This window comes from Strix aluco, chromosome 1, assembly GCF_031877795.1.
Source record: "Strix aluco isolate bStrAlu1 chromosome 1, bStrAlu1.hap1, whole genome shotgun sequence".
Taxonomy (NCBI): Eukaryota; Metazoa; Chordata; class Aves; order Strigiformes; family Strigidae; genus Strix; species Strix aluco.
In genome coordinates this window covers 37,563,864-37,581,867 of record NC_133931.1, presented here as the reverse complement: position 1 = coordinate 37,581,867, position 18,004 = coordinate 37,563,864, and the positions used below count along the sequence as shown (strand labels likewise).

The window sequence follows — 18,004 nt, the reverse complement described above, 5'->3', positions numbered from 1 at the left end:
CTGTTTTCTCTATACAGAGTATTTATTTCGATCTTAAAAAGTAGCTGATCATAATTCAGCAAATCACGAATAACTGAAATCCCCCAGAGTGAGAAGAAAAACTTCATTTAGGATGTAGTGCTATCAAATGCTATGAGAGAACTGAAATAAATGGCAGTATTCCCACTGGTGTCAAGACAGCTAAAATTTCATTTTCTGTTCAGAAATCTGGGTTTTTAATTATTTGGAAGATGACTATGGATGTCTCTTGTTTTGTAAGTACAGTGCATTAGCCTATCATTTAATTAACACAAATATTGCAGTCTCTTCTGTGGTTGGCAATTGCATAACTGAAATAGGATCTTTTTCTGTTTCCTGTATATTCCACTTCAGAGGATGAGGAGTCTTCCTGCTTGTCTGGAGTGTGAAGTTTCATTTCAGATTCTTGCAGTGTCAATAACTGTAACTTTTGTTGGACAATGTTTATATTCTTTCTGTATTGTCTGGAAAAGAAAATTGAAAGCAGATTTTACTTCTTGGAATTACAGTTTCTTTGCAGTGATACTAATCACGATGTGACAGATTTATGCTTAATTTGTGCCTCTGTAATGCTTTTGGAGAACATTGCTCCAAATCATACTGCATTATATCTTGTGTTAACTTTTGAAAGAGGGAATTCCAGTTTATATTAGTTAGTCCTTCCATATTAAGTTCAGTCCTAGGCCATATTAAGTTCAGTCCATATTAGTTAGTCCTAGGCCATATTAAGTTCAAATAATGAAGTGACCCTTTGACATAATGTAAATGTCCTATTAGCGATTGGCATGGCAGTCTTAATGCTGGCAAACAAACCTGTATGACTCCATAAATAAGCAGCAAGCTTTCAGGTGTACTTGCAAAGAAGCGTGGGTTTCAGAGGTGTCTCTGTTGATCAGCTTGTGCACAGATGTCTTCCAACAATCAACAGAGAGCTCTGAAAGTTAAGAGTTAAGTTTTCTGTGTAAAATATTTCAGTGCCATTGAATGAAAAGTAAGGCATGGATGAATCTAGGAAACCTAGAGAGAAATAGTATCTTAATCATACAAAAATTTAGTTATCTATGATTAATGGGATAAAGATAGCAGCTTTGTTGTATAATTGTTGAATAATACTGTATATTAGCAAAGCATAATCTGATGTACTTGGCATTTTGCGTGAAAATTGTAAAATTCAGTTTGCTGTCCTTGCTTAACTTTGAATTCTTCCACAAACTTCTTTTTCAAGTCTGTGAATTCAGATTAGTCATAATAGTGCCATTTATTCTGCTGTAGCTGTTGGAGAGGGAGTGATTAACTGACTGTCAAGCTTCCTTTGAAGTGTGAGGGGAAGAGAAGAGTAGTCTGGAGATACTGTACTTGATAGGCCCTTCCACAGCGATGTGATGGGCATGTGGCTGAGTAAGTGAGGGGGGAGAACAACATGTAAGGCGTACACGTGGCTTCCTCATAGGTTGTATGACCAAGCCACCATTCCTGTGCTCACGTGTCACTCAGTCACCATAAGATGCTGGTCTTTTGGGGCCTGTGATTCTGTCCTTTTTGGGTGGTTTGCTAATCTGCAGGGAAAAATAGTAAAGTACATCTAGTAAAGCAACTGTACTAAAGGCAATTACAAGTAATGAGGCTGTAGTGTATATTTTTCTTGCCAGTGACACATGGGCAATAGACTAACTGGACATAACTATATCTTGGTTGGTATTCCATACTATTTGCCATCAGATTTGTGGAAGCACAACGGCTTTAGTAAGGCAAAAATGCAGTTCTCTATTTTTTCATGATTTCTTGTCAGATATTTTTCAATCTGCAGTTTGATTTGAAATGTCTTAGATTATTTTTGTCAGACATGAAACTGATGGATGTCATGCTGTCACAGATTTCATACTGTCTCATGACAGTATACTCTGAAATAAAAAATAAGTTGACAAAATGCTTCAGATGGTTTTAGACAAAGCCAAAATTGTCTGTAGTTTTCAAAATACTATTTTTAACTTGGACCTCAGAAGGCAATAAAGCTGATAATAATCAGGGAATTAAAGCACCTATTTCATGTTTGAGAGCAGAGAAATAAGTTGCTATCAATTGCACTTGCAAAGCTTTTCCTAGCTTTTGTCTTTGTTTTGTTGTTTTTTTAGCAAGATTCTATACAGTGGATTTACAACAGCATTGAAAGTGCACAGGAGGATCTTCAGAAAACAAACACCAAGCCCTCTGGAGATGATGGAGGAGATGCCTTTGACTGCAAAGTGGAAGGTATGTGATGGTTGTTTTGATGTTGTTGCTCAGAATGTTGGTGTAGTAGCAAGGAAAATAGAGGCAGTGGTTTTGTTTTCAGAGAGGAGATTGCAAGGAGACCAATGTATTTTACATAAGGGCTTGCTTTTTTATGTAATCTAAAGACATAAATTTAACATGCTGTTCTCTGAAAATTACTGTATTTCCCATTTCAAGAAAAAGCTGTGAACACTTTAGGGAAAATCTGTTTAGATTGCATTCATAGGATGCATAATCCTAGGAATTACTTGATTTATTTTCACCACTAGTAATCACTTGAGGCTAAATTAGATGTGTTAGTCACTACTGCATGAGAAATAACAAATCAGGTATCCTTCAGATAATTTTCAGGCAAGCTTAGATAAAGCTGTATTCATATGCATCATGGTAATTAAAGAGACAGTTAACATGTGAACTGTATTCATGTTCTCTGGGTAGATGCTGATATTGTGGTTTCACTTCTGAATGTTGACACTCTGTTTATTTAGAAGTTCTTAGTTTTCCCTTTTTTGTTGCTTCTTTATGTCTCTGGATTGTAAATGAAATTGAATTAGTCCTCTTCAATAACTGTTTGTAAAGAGAGACTACTGTGACTTGTCTGTTCATGCCTCTTGAGCAATCTGGTATTTTAGCATCCATACATCTATTGGTGTTCTGATTTTTTAAATCTTTCAGTTGGTAGCTGGGGTTTTTGATGGCCATTTTTAAATAGTATGATCGGAGCACACCTGTTTCTAGAATGTTTGACTATGTCTGTCTTTGTTTAATGGCCAACCCTCCTCAACTGATTTGTGTTCTTTTCTTTAGAGGTAATTGACAAATTTAACACCATGGCAATAATTGATGGGAAGAAAGATCATGTGAGTCTGACTGTTGACAATGTTCATCTGGAGTATGGAGTGGTTTATGAGTATGACAGCACAGCTGGAATAAAGTGCCATGTGTTAGAAAAAATGGTTGAACCAAAGGGATTTTTCAGTTTGACTGCAAAGGTAGGAAGCAATTTTTGTATGTATTAATTCTTCCTATGCTTAATACTAATGGAGCAACATCTGTCTTTTGCTTAGTTTTAGGATTATATGCATTTCATTTAACACCTTATAATTGGTCACCTTTCTCCTTCTGACGTTTTGGAGGATGATTGTGTACTCACAAAGCAAACTAAGTTATGGTGTTGTTATAAATTAAGCCTCTAAACTGAAAAAATGTTAAAGAACTTTAAAATCTTCCGTTCCTCCTGCCCCTCTCCCTTTTTTTCTTAATTATCAAATAAAACTTGAAAGAAAGTCAAAGACTCACTGAAATGTCAAAACTTGGTGAAAGTAGGCTGTAGTTTACAGAAGTTATTTAATCTCATCAGAATTACATATGCAACTTTTAAAATTTGTTTCAGTAAAATGAGTAGCAAAACACCTGTCTTTTCTGTGTCTGAAAGTAAAATAAAGCTGTGCATATACAGGTGCACACATTGACAAAATCACAGAGGAGGAAATAAGCTAAGTGCCACTTTAGAGTTTACTTTGGATTTTTTATTCGGTGAATATTTCCAAATGGTAAAATCTGTGATGGCTATGAATGGAATATGAAATTTTTTATATATATTTGGTATTGTCTGGGTCAGATTGACAAATAATGGATTAATACAGCTCTTTTTCTAAGTTTGTTTTTATCTTTTCACATACATATACATGCTACCAAAGTACACTTAACAAAAGTATGAAAGACCAAACTTCTGGGGAGTGTATTGATATCTGTAAATTTCTTTTTCTGTTAAAGTACTGATCTTTTACTGAAATGACTGAGGCATGGGGACCTGTTTTTTTTTTCCCCTGACTTCAATTTGGAGCAGTTCAGGTTAACAGACGGGGGAGTAACTTCTTGCATCAACATCATGAGATTTGCTAGAGCTGGTCTAGTCAACGCTTCAAGTCATTGTCCTGAAAGCTGTTAATTCTTGCTGTAATTACAATTTCATATAAAATGTTTAACGTATTATTTCCTAACTGCTTAAGAAATATTTTTCCATTGTTGTATATGGAGTAGTTAAGTAAAGAAGTACTTTCAGCACACTGATTTCTGGCCTTAAGTAATTCAGTGTCATCACCCTTAGTGTTTAGGTTGGCTAATTAAATATTTAGAAATTATTAAAAAACAATAAGGAGATGTAATGTGTTAGAATAATATAAAGTTTATATCAAGTGATAGTGGTCTAAAGACTACAGAAGGTTCACTGGTAGAAAAATCAGGTCCCTTAACTCAAATGCATTAATAAAAATTGTAGTGGTACTTCGCCAAATATAACTGTCTGCAAATGGTTTTAAATACTCTAAACATAAACCTCTCTGTGCATTCAGTGGCGTCTTATGCTTCTTTCTGTCTTTGTGTATTTATTGCTACTTTGCTTTTTTTAAACATCTCTATTCTGCATCGTATGGAGTAGGGGAGTGAAGTAATCCTGGACTGCTTTCCTACATTGTGCTAATCTTTGTGTTAATTATTATGATGAGAAAGTATCGAAAGTTGTGCTGCAAAAATTACTGGTTTTGAATGCACTTATTTTAATGTACAGCTGCAAAAAACCCCACTTGAATTATTTAAATTTGTATTCTTAAACCTGACATAAAGGAAGCTTAAAAGTGTGCCAAACTGACTGCGGTGTTTTAATATAGTAGTTAAACACTATAGCAGAAGAGTTAAAGGCTTTCCCTAATTCATCGTTCTGGGGCCCTGAGAAAAAAATTATCTCAGGATCTAGTAATTTATAATCTGTGACTTCTTAAAAACTTCAGATTTTGCACTCCAAAATTTCTGTACAGTGTAATTTTTTTCTAAACTCCTTGGTCAAGTTTATAAATTGTATATGACGTCTGTGATGGTGGATAGTATAATAATGAATTGTAGCAGAAGTGAATTACAGATATAAGTCCCATGATGGATTAATACTGTATGTGTTGTTAGTCCAGACTTATTTGAGTATCTCTAAAATGCGAGCCTTTTGTTATTTAGGTGCCTTAATCTGAGTTTTGTGTGTCTTTGTTAGAAAGTTATTTTGGGTGTGTTTTTCAATCACATCTTCCAAGTGGGACCCAACCAGCAATTGGCATCTCCCAAGCTCCATAACACAGTCGATTTCAATGACTGAAATGTAACTCTGACTCCAAAAAAGAGCTATATACTACCCTCATCTCTTCAACATGCCTTTTTTCAGTTTTCTGTCACCATCATGTGCTGGTGCTGTTTCCATCATAGCAAAATGTGAGGCTTTGCTGGGCAGTATATCTTGGTCTGTTCCCTATTTCCTGTTTATATATGCAAAATATACAAGAGGATAGCACTCAGTTTTCTTGCATGCTTTTTCAGTGTGTTAGTATTGCTTATACTGTCAGACCAAAGTTTTGCTACAAGTAACGAATTAATTCATCGGCTTTGCATAATGTGTGCTCTTCAAGTAAATACAGCAGATACAGAGGAGCTGTAATGGTTACATTAGTAGGAAATTAGTAGTAAATCCATTATCAGACAATGTCATGAGAAGCCAAATAAAAGTACTTATTATGGGTATAACTTACGCAGGGTATGGATTTAAAGAAACCTCTTTGCTTCACAAGTTTCATTAATTGTTGTTGTGCAGCATTGCCCTGTAATGTTAAAAGGCAACTGATTATCAGGCTTTTCATCTTTAATTATAAGGGATGATAAGTAAGGGGTTATCTTAGTCATCTTATTTCATAATGTGCTGCTCTTGTTTTTATTATCTTAGATTCTTGAAGCGCTGGCAAAAAGCGATGAACATTTTGTGCAGAATTGCAACAGCCTCAATTCCTTAAATGAGGTGATCCCCACTGAGCTTCAAAGTAAATTCAGCGTCATTTGCAGTGAGAAAATTGAGCATATCTACCGAAGAATCTCTAGTTATAAAAAGGTATGACCAGCATCTCTTAAGCTTGGTGATATTTGTCTTTTAAGGGTAGAACAGGGAAATGTGGTACAGTTTCAGTAACTCTTCAAAACGTCTATTGCAGTGACAAAAATATGGCTGAAAGTTCAGCTATTTTGAGGCATGAATGCCTAAACTGAGTAATTGCATAAATTGTTTTCAAGCCGTGTTCTTTATTATCCCTTTTTTAGACACTGGGTAGATAGTATCCTTTCTTGTTTGCTGTGTTCAGTTGTAGATACAATCAACTGCATATTTCCCACAACAGGCCCAGCATTCTTGTAAATGCCTTAAACCAATACTCTAGTGAATTTGCAGATATTAACCAAAAATGAAACAATAACAGCAGAATTGGTTTTTTCCTTCTAATGCATCTTAATTTTAAATACCAAATTGTTACCCTTTTATTCATCTTTTAATGCCCTTCAAGTTGGTATGACTTTTTCTGGCATGACTATTAATAGTAATAGCTTTGAAAATTGTTAGATTAACTTGGGTTAACAAAACATTGTAGCACAGAAAAAAGGAGGTGCTGACTTTCGTACACTTGAGGTCTAAATTAGTTAGATGTGAATGAATAAATAAACCAGAGTATGACCTCTAGTTGCTGTCAGTTTATTTCTCTGTAGTTGTTTAGCTAAGGAAGGCATAAATGAATCAACCATTTGCCAGTTTGTTAATGCAAACATAGTTTCTCATCCTGGCTTCTGTTCCTCTCCCATACAACCTAATTCTTCAGAGCTTGAAACTAGTTTGAAGTAGGCCCAAAATGCTTATATAGAACTGGCTGTGCCCTGTCTTATCTCAGGTGGGGATCTGGGTTGTGACATTTAAACTGGTCTGTTCTGAGAGTTAACATGCAAAAAACTGAAAGAAGGGAAGGGAAGGGAAGGGAAGGGAAGGGAAGGGAAGGGAAGGGAAGGGAAGGGAAGGGAAGGGAAGGGAAGGGAAGGGAAGGGAAGGGAAGGGAAGGGACATTCAATGTAGAAATGTCACACAATTCTAAAAGTTGCATGGAAAAGAACAGGTAATGTTTTCTTGGTTTTCAAATGAAAAGGAGGGAAAACTGTAAGGAAAACCTGTAGCTTCAGTAGGATGAAGGCCAAAAAGCAGCTTTCCAAAGACTTTTCAGGGTGCTTTCCAACAACAAATGGAATAAACTGAGAGTTGAGTCACAGAAGGAGACATCAAAAGGATTCTCATACTGCATTACCAAACATCCCATCTCTCCATTGTTTGCCTAAATTATAAACCTCCCTTTTCAAAATGATTAAAAATCAAAATATCTTTTTAAAAACCAAATTCATTAGTTTTAACATTAGTAATAGTGTATTTAGAGTTTGAGTAACATGTAGGTGGTTTATACCTTTCCTGTAGCCAAAAAAATTGAGCATGACGTATAGTGTCTTCACAGGAGACCAAGACAATAAATGAAACTTTATTGTGTTATGCTGGATATGAAACAGTCGCAGGGAAGTTTTCTTAGTACTTATACTGTCTAGAAGTAGATATTGCTGATACAAACTGCACTTTCAAGTTCATCTGCTCAGAAATCAGTAGTTTCACAGTTACAGCTTTTAATGACAATTAGTAACGCAATGAATTTCAGGAACAGATATGTCATTTTCTTGGCAAGGTAAAGGTAACCATAGTTACAGGAGACTTTCAGAGCGCCTGAGCCCAGCTTGGCTCCTAGTTTCACTGTGAAAGTTCGAATTCTATAAATAGAAACCCTGTAGATTTCTGCAGTTCCTACTATTATTATTATCAGAACATTTCGCTCATAATAGACCTCAAGTCCAGTGCCATGAGTCCCAGATGTTTCTCAACACATATATGAAAAGAATTTTGGGCCTGACTTATGACCTGATTAAATCATAGCCAGGCATTTGGTCTCTCTGGAGCAGGATGTGTGGGAGATTGAGATGTGAAATATGTACTGCTTGCAGGAACATTTTCATCGTTGAATGTCCTTAGTGCCCTTCTTAACTATTTGTACATTCTTCAGCCTTTGAACAATTCCATAATTGGATTTCTTGTAACTTCCAGATCTTGTTCTGATATAAAGATTTAAATGTAATTAATCAGTCAAATGTTCATCAGGCTGAAGTAATATGACACCAAAATAAACAGAAATTTAAATCCCAGCGCAAAAGCCTGTTATTACTCAGAAGGGACATACCTTTGTTCAGCTGAAGTGTTAGTCAAAACTTCACTGATTGAATTTGTACTGACATTTATTAGGGAAGGAACTTTGCAAGTTAACTTTGAAAATGTTCTTGCACGTGAGTTATGCTCCATAGCTGAGGTAGGTCCGTGCAATATTTTGACAGGAGAGATACGGTGATTAAAATACCAGGGACTTGGAACTGATTACGTCCTTTCTAGAAGAAATTCTCCCCTAACAACAAACTGCACTGAAAGGACACATTTTGACAAAAACCCTAATTGTGACTGACAAGTCTTTTCCAATGGGAGAGCTTGAGCTCATGATTTTTCTGATTCTGAAGTAGGTGTATTCTAAGTGTCCGAAGTTCAGTCTTAGTCATTTTGGGTTGACAAAATTTCATCTTAAAAAACAAGTAACTCTAAGCCTGTTCAAGAATGTGCACAAAATTTCAGGTGTTACAGAGAAGGACGTGTGGCTAATCACTGTATTAGAATTAGACTGTAAGCAGAGGGGAAAAAAAGAATGTTCATCATTGCTGAGCTGATACATGGGGAAGAGAAGAGGTGGTGGACTAGCAAAGTCTGTAAAATATAGTGTTTGCAATTTTTATGCTCTAATATGTATCAGCTTCACAGAATCACTCAAAATCACAGAATGGTTGAGGTTGGAAGGGACCTCTGGAGGTCTTGTCCATCCCCCTGCTCAAGCAGGGCCACCTAGAGATGATTGCCCAGGACTATATCCAAACGGCTTTTTGAGTGTCCCCAAGGAGAGAGATCTCTGGGCAAGCTGTGCAAGTGCTCAGTCACCCTCACAGTGAAAAAGTGTTTCCTGATGTTCAGAGGGAACCTCCTGTGTTTTGGTTTGTGCCCATTGCCTCTTGTCCTGTCACTGGGCACCACTGGAAAGAGCCTGGCTCTGTCCCCTTTGCACCCACCCCTCAGGTATTTGAGTACCTTGATGAGATCCCCCTGAGCCTTCTCTTCTCCACACTGAACAGTCCCAGCTCTCTCAGCCTCTCCTCATAGAAGAGATGCTTCAGTCCCTTAACCATCTTAGTGGCCCTTCACTAGACTCTCTGCAGTATGTCCATGTCTCTCTTGTGCCGGGGAGCCCAGAACTGGAACCAGCACTCCAGGTGTGGCCTCACAAGCGCTGAGTAGAGGAGCAGAATCACCTCCCTCCACCTGCTGGCAACACTCTCCTAGTGCAGCCCAGGAAACCATTAGGGAGGACTTTGTCCTTCCTGAATACAAAATTTATAATTCATAGCTTTCAATTCTGTCTTTATTATAGCTTCGGCAAAAATTTCAGAAATTTTTGCAAGACATTGACTTGAAAACATCTATGTCAGCAGGTGTTTATGGATGTCATGTGCAGTACAACACTGGATCATAGAGCATTTCCAGACTTTCTCCCCAGGAGGGCACTTAATATTATATTAAGTTGCAAGGAAAATAAATTCTATCTCCTTGTTACAAGGCTATTTACATTTGTAAATATCATTTACTTCAAAAACCAACTCCTCAAAGATATAAAATGAGAAATATTTTTTCCTTCCCTTGTAGAGAAAGATGGAAATTATGAGTCAAGGCATCCGAAGTCAAGAATGCCTGAAATATTTTAAACTTATATTTTCTAGTCAGGTACACAAGTTTTGTCAGCCAAGTGCTGACACATCAAAAGCTATTAATCAAAATACTTTTTCTCTTTCTTATTTCTAGTTTTCAAGAGTATTAAAAAACAGAGCTTGGCCTACCTTCAAACAAGCTAAGTCAAAGATTTCACCACTTCACAGCAGTGATTTTTGTCCAACCAATTGCCATATCAATGTAATGGAAGTGTCTTACCCTAAAACCTCAACTTCCCTTGGTAGTGCCTTCGGTGTACAGTTAGACAGCAGAAAACATTCTTCCCATGAAAAGGAAAATAAAAACATGGATCAAGGTAAGTTAGTTGAACTTGAAATAACTACTTCCAGTGCTTCCGATATAGACTCTTAAAAGGTAACTGGTTTAGGTTTATGTCCCAAATGTTAAAATTAAGGACAAGCCTTTATGAAATCCCCCATTTTTGATACTTAGGTTTATTCTAACGTATAATAAAGGCTAGTCATAATTTCACATTCCTTAAATAGCTTGACTTTGATATGCAAAATAAAAAGCAAAATTAAATAATTACAGGAAAATATTTCAATGTGTCTGTTAGGTATTTTACTAACTTCAAAATGTATGTTGAAAAAAAGATAATGATGTAACCTCTTTGGATTATTCCCAGGTAAACTGAATCCTATGATTTATGTCCAACATACCATTACTACTATGGCTGCTCCTTCAGGACAGTCTCTTGGCCAGCAAGAGGGCCATGGTCTGAGGTACCTCTTAAAAGAAGAAGATTTAGAAACACAAGATGTCTATCAAAAATTGCTGTTCAAATTACAAGCTGCACTGAAAGAGGTGGAAACATGTGTCTGTCAAATAGACGAGTAAGTAAATGTTACCATCTGGACTTGCCTTTAATTTTTCCATTGAAGATACTGATAAGTGTGGGTATCCTTTTTGTCTAGTGTAGGATCAATGTTGACTTCAGATAGAATTGAAATAAAGCAAAGAATTTAAGTGTAGGTAATACATTTTGTTCTTTTTCCCATCATCCTTGATTTTCTCCCACTTTAGTTTGTAGCTTTTCTCTAGAATGTGGAAATGCTAATTATTTTGAGATGAGAGAAATATGAGGCCCACATGCCATCTAAAATTTCACTAGGAATGGAAACAAAGGGCAGAGGTATAAAAATAGCTTTTATTGAACTCTTGAAGTATTGCTGAATAGTCCCAAAAATGAATTTGTAGGTAAAGCATTTTTCAACTGTAGGAAGATTATTAATTTGTTAGACATTTTTCAAAAGCAAATTGGCCTTGATGAAGAATTGTGGATCTAGGGAGAACCACTCTTGAGTGATTAGGACACTTGGCTTGAATGTGGAAGACCCAGAGTTTGCCATAATTCAGGACAAGGATTTAAAACTTGCTTTTCCATTTGTGAGGTAAGTGGGTTGACTGCTAGGCTATTTGCTGTGTTGGGATGAGGATGAAGAAGAATGATAGATCTTTAAGTTCTGAAAGATCCCATATGTAATGCGAATGTCAGAAATTATTCATTTTGAATATATAAATAACATAATTTTTTGAGCTTAAAAGCCAGTCTTTCATGATCTCCATTTTGAAAAAGTGGTGTATTATTGCTTCTCCTGTTATATTGAAGACTATACAATGATTTGTCCCTTCATAGTTATTTCAGTGTGGGATTTTTTTTGTACTGTTCTAATAGTAATGTAACATAATAGTTACACAGAGATAACTAATTGTAATGTATTACATACTGCAATAGGAATGAAAGTAAGAGTGGCCTCAAATTTTTTAAAGAAAATGTTGTTTTCTGTGCCTCTACGTAGTTCTGCTAGTTCTCAAGCTGAAGATGAAGTCAGTTAATTACATTTAAGATAATTTCAGTGCTTGGGTGCACTTAAAAATGACTGTCTGTAAAGCTTGTGTTGTCACTCTTCCTCAAGGAAGTCAGAAAATGATACATGGAAGTTCAGTCAGTATTTCAGGAATTTCCAGTTAACAGTCTGCCACGCCTTTCCTTTCCACTCCCTTGAGCCTGTGATGCAAAAGCACAGGAACTTCTGAGCCTTTGTTTCAGACACATGTATATATAAATACACACAGATACACATATATAGTGTGTGTACAGGTATATATGTATGTATAGACATATATTCATTTTGAGAGTCTCACAGTTGTGACAGTAAACACAAGGGTTCACTTTTTTCTTTCATAAATTTCCTGTACACTGACCTTGTAGCGGATCTTGTATAAGGCGCATAGATTTATTTCACAGATTTTACCTTTAGCTGTTTGTAAGACTGAGACTTTTCTTGCCTTATTCTTCATGGACTTCGACTGGACTGCCAGTGTGTAATTACTGTGGAGGAAAGTGGTTCTGTACAGGAAACAGGATAGCCAGGGGACCTACTTAAAGGTACTGAACATGGAAGAGGGAAGCCAGGACTAGCTGGGTGTGAGCAGTTCAGCAGAACATGGTGTATTAAATTACAACATAGTTACACCTACTGATTAACTCTTGAGGGAAAAATGAGGACTACTAAGAAACAAAAGACAGAGTAATAAGATAGGATAATCAAACAGCTGTGCTTTAGTTAGAAATATTCATACTTAAGCAGCTAGGAGGAAATGCTTGAACATACTGATCCTTGAACTTTATAAAGACTGTAGAACTTCTCTTTTCTGTTATGACATAGCAACAATAAAATTGATGTCTTTATTTACGGAATAGCTTATTATGAGCACTGAATTGCTTATTATTATAAGCAATCCTCATTATCATTTTCTCAGGACAGAAAAGATGAACACAATAGCACAATTCTAAATTTTTATGATATTGAATGATTGAAAAATTGGGGTACTAGATGACTCTTTGATACCCTCTATTACAGTATTGGTGAGAAAAGGTCCCTCTTTCATGTTACTAGATGTCTCTACTCTGTGTTGAGGTCAGTAATGGTGTCTCTCTCAATTCCCAAAATCTTGGGGCAGTGTTATCTGCCTAAACTCTTCTGTCTGTTAGTGAGTGAAAGTGAACTGAAAACCAAGTTTTTCACTAAAAGAGCAGGTCCGTGAGATGTTGTGGGTTATGGGGTTATGGGAAGGGAATGTATAAGAGAAGATTGTGTACTCCTAGCATTATCTTCATAATAACTTTTGTCATGGCTTGTTGATGAGATTGGGTTGTATAAGAAATACAGTACTGATGGAGAGAGAAAGAGAGATACACACAAAAAAGACATATATCCATAGCCTCTCAAAGTTCCACTGACTCCTCGTTCAAAAAATTTAACAGTATCCCAGTACTTCTTTAGTACAATTGCCAGATACCCACCATTGATACTAGATGTTATACAGAAATAAGTCCTACTTCAACTTGTTTTCTATATGGTGACTCTGCTGTCTTCTTGGTTCACATGCACTCAGTGTGCTCCCATGATCCCAGATGTTTTTTGGAAAGATGTCTGTTGAGACTATATGAGAGGCTTGAACATTTTCCAAGTCTCTGTGGAGTGAGGAAAAGGCAAAGCAGCTCACAGTTTGCATAGGTTTTTTATTACTGCCTTTGGCTATCCATTTTCAATGCTTTGACTGACCATAGCAGGTTTTGTATATTTCTGACATACTTTTAGGATTGTGTTGATTTGGGTTGCATATAGGATCAATTCCACGTGTGAGGATTTTTTTGGTTGAGATTTAAATTTCTATGTTTCATGGAAATTTTCTTCATAGTTACAGAGACTTTCTAGCTGTTAGTTACTACTCATTCACATATTCCTCCTATGAGAGATAGATGTCTAAGATAATTTTGTTTGGGGTAGACCCATCTTCAGAGAAACTATAATGTGTATGTACTGTGTCTAAGAAGAAAAAAAGAACTTTAAAAAGTCTATTTAAGCATGACTATTGGGTTTTTTTTGCATCCAGTTTTGTGTTTGTGTGGTTTAGGCTCCCTGATTTGGGTTTCTAAGAGCACTTCAGTGACCTCAGGAGCTGCAGAATTCTGTTATCCAAAGTTCCAGCTTTCGTTCATGGTAGTTCAGCAAAAAAAATTTTCCTTAAAAAAAGGGTCTGCCTGCTGAGAGATAGTGAAAAGCCCCTGTAGGAAAAGCTCCAGCTACCTTAATCAGTCTTTTACTGAGATCTTGGCAGCAGTGACTAAACAGTCACATAAAAGAAGAGGATATAATAGTCTGTCTGTGTCTTGACAAATAATTACTCAAGGGAAGATATTTTCAGGAGCTGAAATTGCAGTTCATTATGCCTGTTTCTTACTCTTGGTTATTTTCTTGCAACAGCAAAATCCGCAAGAAGTTACCAGAATGGATCTGCCCAAAGCCCATTTTTGTTTTCCTAGAAACGGATGATAACGGGAACACAAGAAAAAGCAAAAGTATAGATTAATCCTTGTCCTTATCTCATCTTCCAGCAGGCAGTGCTACAAGGTCTTCTCGGAATGGACCTTTTGTTTTAATAGCACTGTTAGAATGATCTGCCATTAATTTGTTTAATCCCACTTTCTACCTCTTTTGTATTTTTGTATGTAGAAAATAAGTTACAAGTGTGAAGAACAGATTTTCTAAGGTCTACATTTTCATAACACATTCATTTTAGGACATGTTTAAGAACATGTATGCTCTAGCAGGTAGATTGAAACTGAACTGTGCTGTAAAATGTGGACTCCATTTTTCTTCCTGTCTTCATGGAATCCTTGTAGCCAGTCACTTAAGTGATAGGGAAGAACTGAGTTGTGATTTCCAAAGTGTTAAGGCATCACGTTAGCCCCGAAGATATCTGTCTAGTGGATGAGTGGGTTTAAAGTCCAGTAAAATTATACGTTTTGTGTAGTTTTTCTATATTTCAGTTACAGCTGAGATCAGCACCTTTTCCTATATGTAGGATAAATATCTATTTATCTCTGTTTAGCACTTCGCCAGAGAAAGCTATGCAGAAATTCTTTACTTACCATCCTTGTTTCCCTAATGTCAAACCCTATGTTAACATCTATCAGGTCATGATTTTAAGCTTGATATACCATTTGAGGTATGTATTCACTGCTATAGAGTCAACAGACAGCATTATAGGGATCATCTACCCTATTACATTTCCAAAGTATATGGTTCTTAATTTCTTTCGTGAAACTCTGTCCATTCCTGAGAGTCAGGAAATTATTTGTGTATACTCAAAAACGTTATAGTTGAACATTGTGTTGAACACGGTGTTGAACACATTGTCTGTGTTTCAAATGCAAAAAGTCACTGCTCTAAATCCAGAAACTCCAACTCCCAAGAACAACTTAGAATCGACTTGTTTTGTGGTGCAATATCTTTGTCAAAAGAGTAAAGTTGATAGCTCAGTACTGATGTAACTGTGGCTGAACCAACTTAACTATGTTAGGATTAAGAATTAATTACTTCAACTGGCAGAGCCCCACAAAATTAAGATGGAGCTCTAAAACAAATACCAGAATTCCACCCTTGTGTAATATAAAAATGCTAATGCGTGTGGTGAGAAATAAGAGTAAAGGAAGGAATTCTGAATGGTTCCCTTTAATAACAGTTAGGGGAGCATTTTTGTTCACAAAAGAAACATATCTCCCATAATTTTCCTTCAGAAGTAAGCATTGTGTAACAAAAAGTTCTAACATATGTTTGAATCCTGCTGTATATTCGGTAGAAAGTTTGCCAGTTGACCATTCTGACAGCTCCTACAGTAAAACCCTGCTACTGTGTCTAAGGGTAAAAAAGCTTAATTCAGTATTTTCTGACTTCGGGTAGTTAGAAGGCAGTTTTTGCAAGAAAAACGCTGCCTTTCAAATCCAAATATTAGTTTGAAAATGTCATTCTAATGGAGTGTTTGAGTAATATGAATTAAAGGACAGTTACCCATTATAGCTGTTCTGATCTTAAAAGTAAATTAGAACATCTCAATATGAGTTAATCACTCAAGATAGGAATCTTTTGCTTCCAGTATTTGTGCATGTTCTAAATGTAACAGTCTGTACTGTTCTGTTTTCCCGACTGGATGTCACTTTTGTGCTCATCACAGAAGCTTGTAGATTAATCATCAGTTTTACTAGTGATAGTGGCTTAGACACTTTGAATGTCAGGAAATACACAGATATGTTAATAAAGATTGTTAAAATGCCTTAGTAAAATTGCTTGTGATGCAGACTGGCATGTCTAGTACAGTAGTAATTGAGAATATATATGCTTTTCACAGCGATATATTTCTTTGGATTGCTTTCTTGATTTGTACTGAGAAGTACATGGTTTGGTTTAAAAATTGTTGTATGGAGGGGTCAAATTTTATATTAACATAAGATTGAGTATTTAGTAATGCTAAGGGGTTTCACAGTTACACTTTTTAAAAGCAGAATGTGTCGCTTTCTTCACTTGTTTCAAGTAGATATGGACTGAATTAAATTGTAGAATAATGAAGGATGTTGATGAGAAATGTTATCCTGTTGTGAGAGACGAGAATCTGAGTCACTTGTCTCCCTTGTCTGAGCAGGATGTGACACCTGTTTTTAGCTCACTTCTGAAAAACATGAATTTATCTTTTTTTTTTTTTTTTTTTCCTTCTCACAGCCTTCTTTCTTCAATAACATATTCTCCCAAATCAGAACGTAAAACACCTGAGCCTTTAATACCGGCAGACAGTGATAATGAAAAGGGGGAAAGGAATGGGAAGAAAGTCTGTTTCAGCGTGACAGGTGATGAACAAGAAGATTCTGGTCATGATACCATCAGCAACAGGGATTCTTACAGGTAACTTTACTAATAATATTTTTATTTGCCAACTGAATCAAACCAGTGGATTTGTAGACTGTCAAGTGGCTATGAAGACTATCAGAATATAATGATTCCAACATTTATAACAGAAGAACTAACATCAAGATGTGTCACAAGATGTGTAAAATAAACTCTTTTATGAATACAGATTAGTTATTGGATCTTGATATCCCTAACCTTTATAGGATATCACAGTCAGAGCTGTAAAGCTTTACTTTAGATTACCTGTCTTACAAAAAACAGAAATAATTTCTGTTATGTTCTCCAACAACAAGCCAAATATCTGCCATGGAAAGCAAAATGTCAGAGCCATCACTCCTGCTGATCTAAAGAAAAAAAATATCTGATTCTCAACATGTATTCCTCACCTTCTTCCACTCTAAATATTGTCGCATCACCTCATCTCTGAAATTCATAATGCGTCATATTTATTGAGAATGAAAATGCAAAGACTTTTGAAAAGGAAGGAGTAATTATAGCAAGCACAGGTCTTATAAAAATTAGCTTCTGTTGCTTGGAGAAAATTGGTTAACTACACAATATAAAATCTAAATTAAAATTTTAGCTGCAAGTAAAATAAGAGTTCATTATTTGTTCATTATCATGGTTCATTGTTATGCTCAGAAAGTAGAATCTCAGTAGGGTCATCATTTTTCTACAGAACCCTGTGTTGTGAAGATCTCTTTCATAAGCTAATATTTGCTTACTGCAGCATGGTAGATAGGAACTCTTTGTCAGAGTAGAAACAAATACATGTATAAATTTGAACAGAAATAAATGTAGAGGTAATTTGCACAGATTAAGTCCGTTTTATTCTAACCATGTTGAACACACAAGCAAAGTGCTGTTCCAGCTGAAGTGTGTTTAGGGGTTTCTGCATGTCCATGAGGTGTCAGACTGACTGCAGGAGCTGCTCCGGTGGCCTGTGCTTGCTCCAGTTGGGAAGTTCCCCAGATGGCACAAGATTTGGATTTGGAGAAAGAAGGTGTGACTTAGGACATTAGTGTCTCTTCGTTTAAAATATTTTCTTTATTCTGTTTCCAGTCATTTATAGTCCATTCTGGCTGTTTAGGAATGGTAAAATCTAGGGTTCCATATGCAGAATAATCATAAAATCTGTGAGTTTAGAACAGGTGTTGGAGTGAGATTGGAATTTTTTGTTTCTTTGCTTAAATAATTACATCAGGCA

General features: G+C 36.1%; 1 protein-coding gene across 1 annotated transcript in view; it reads left to right on the top strand.

Annotated features, from left to right (window-relative positions):
* Nucleotides 1–18,004, top strand: part of PREX2 (phosphatidylinositol-3,4,5-trisphosphate dependent Rac exchange factor 2) — a 187,488-nt gene that overhangs the window by 100,342 nt on the left and 69,142 nt on the right. The window contains exons 22-27 of the mRNA XM_074817673.1: nucleotides 2,151–2,268; nucleotides 3,097–3,281; nucleotides 6,050–6,211; nucleotides 10,121–10,343; nucleotides 10,674–10,881; nucleotides 16,612–16,791. Coding sequence (XP_074673774.1) covers nucleotides 2,151–2,268; nucleotides 3,097–3,281; nucleotides 6,050–6,211; nucleotides 10,121–10,343; nucleotides 10,674–10,881; nucleotides 16,612–16,791 — 1,076 coding nt within the window. The remainder of the gene's footprint in view (nucleotides 1–2,150; nucleotides 2,269–3,096; nucleotides 3,282–6,049; nucleotides 6,212–10,120; nucleotides 10,344–10,673; nucleotides 10,882–16,611; nucleotides 16,792–18,004) is intronic.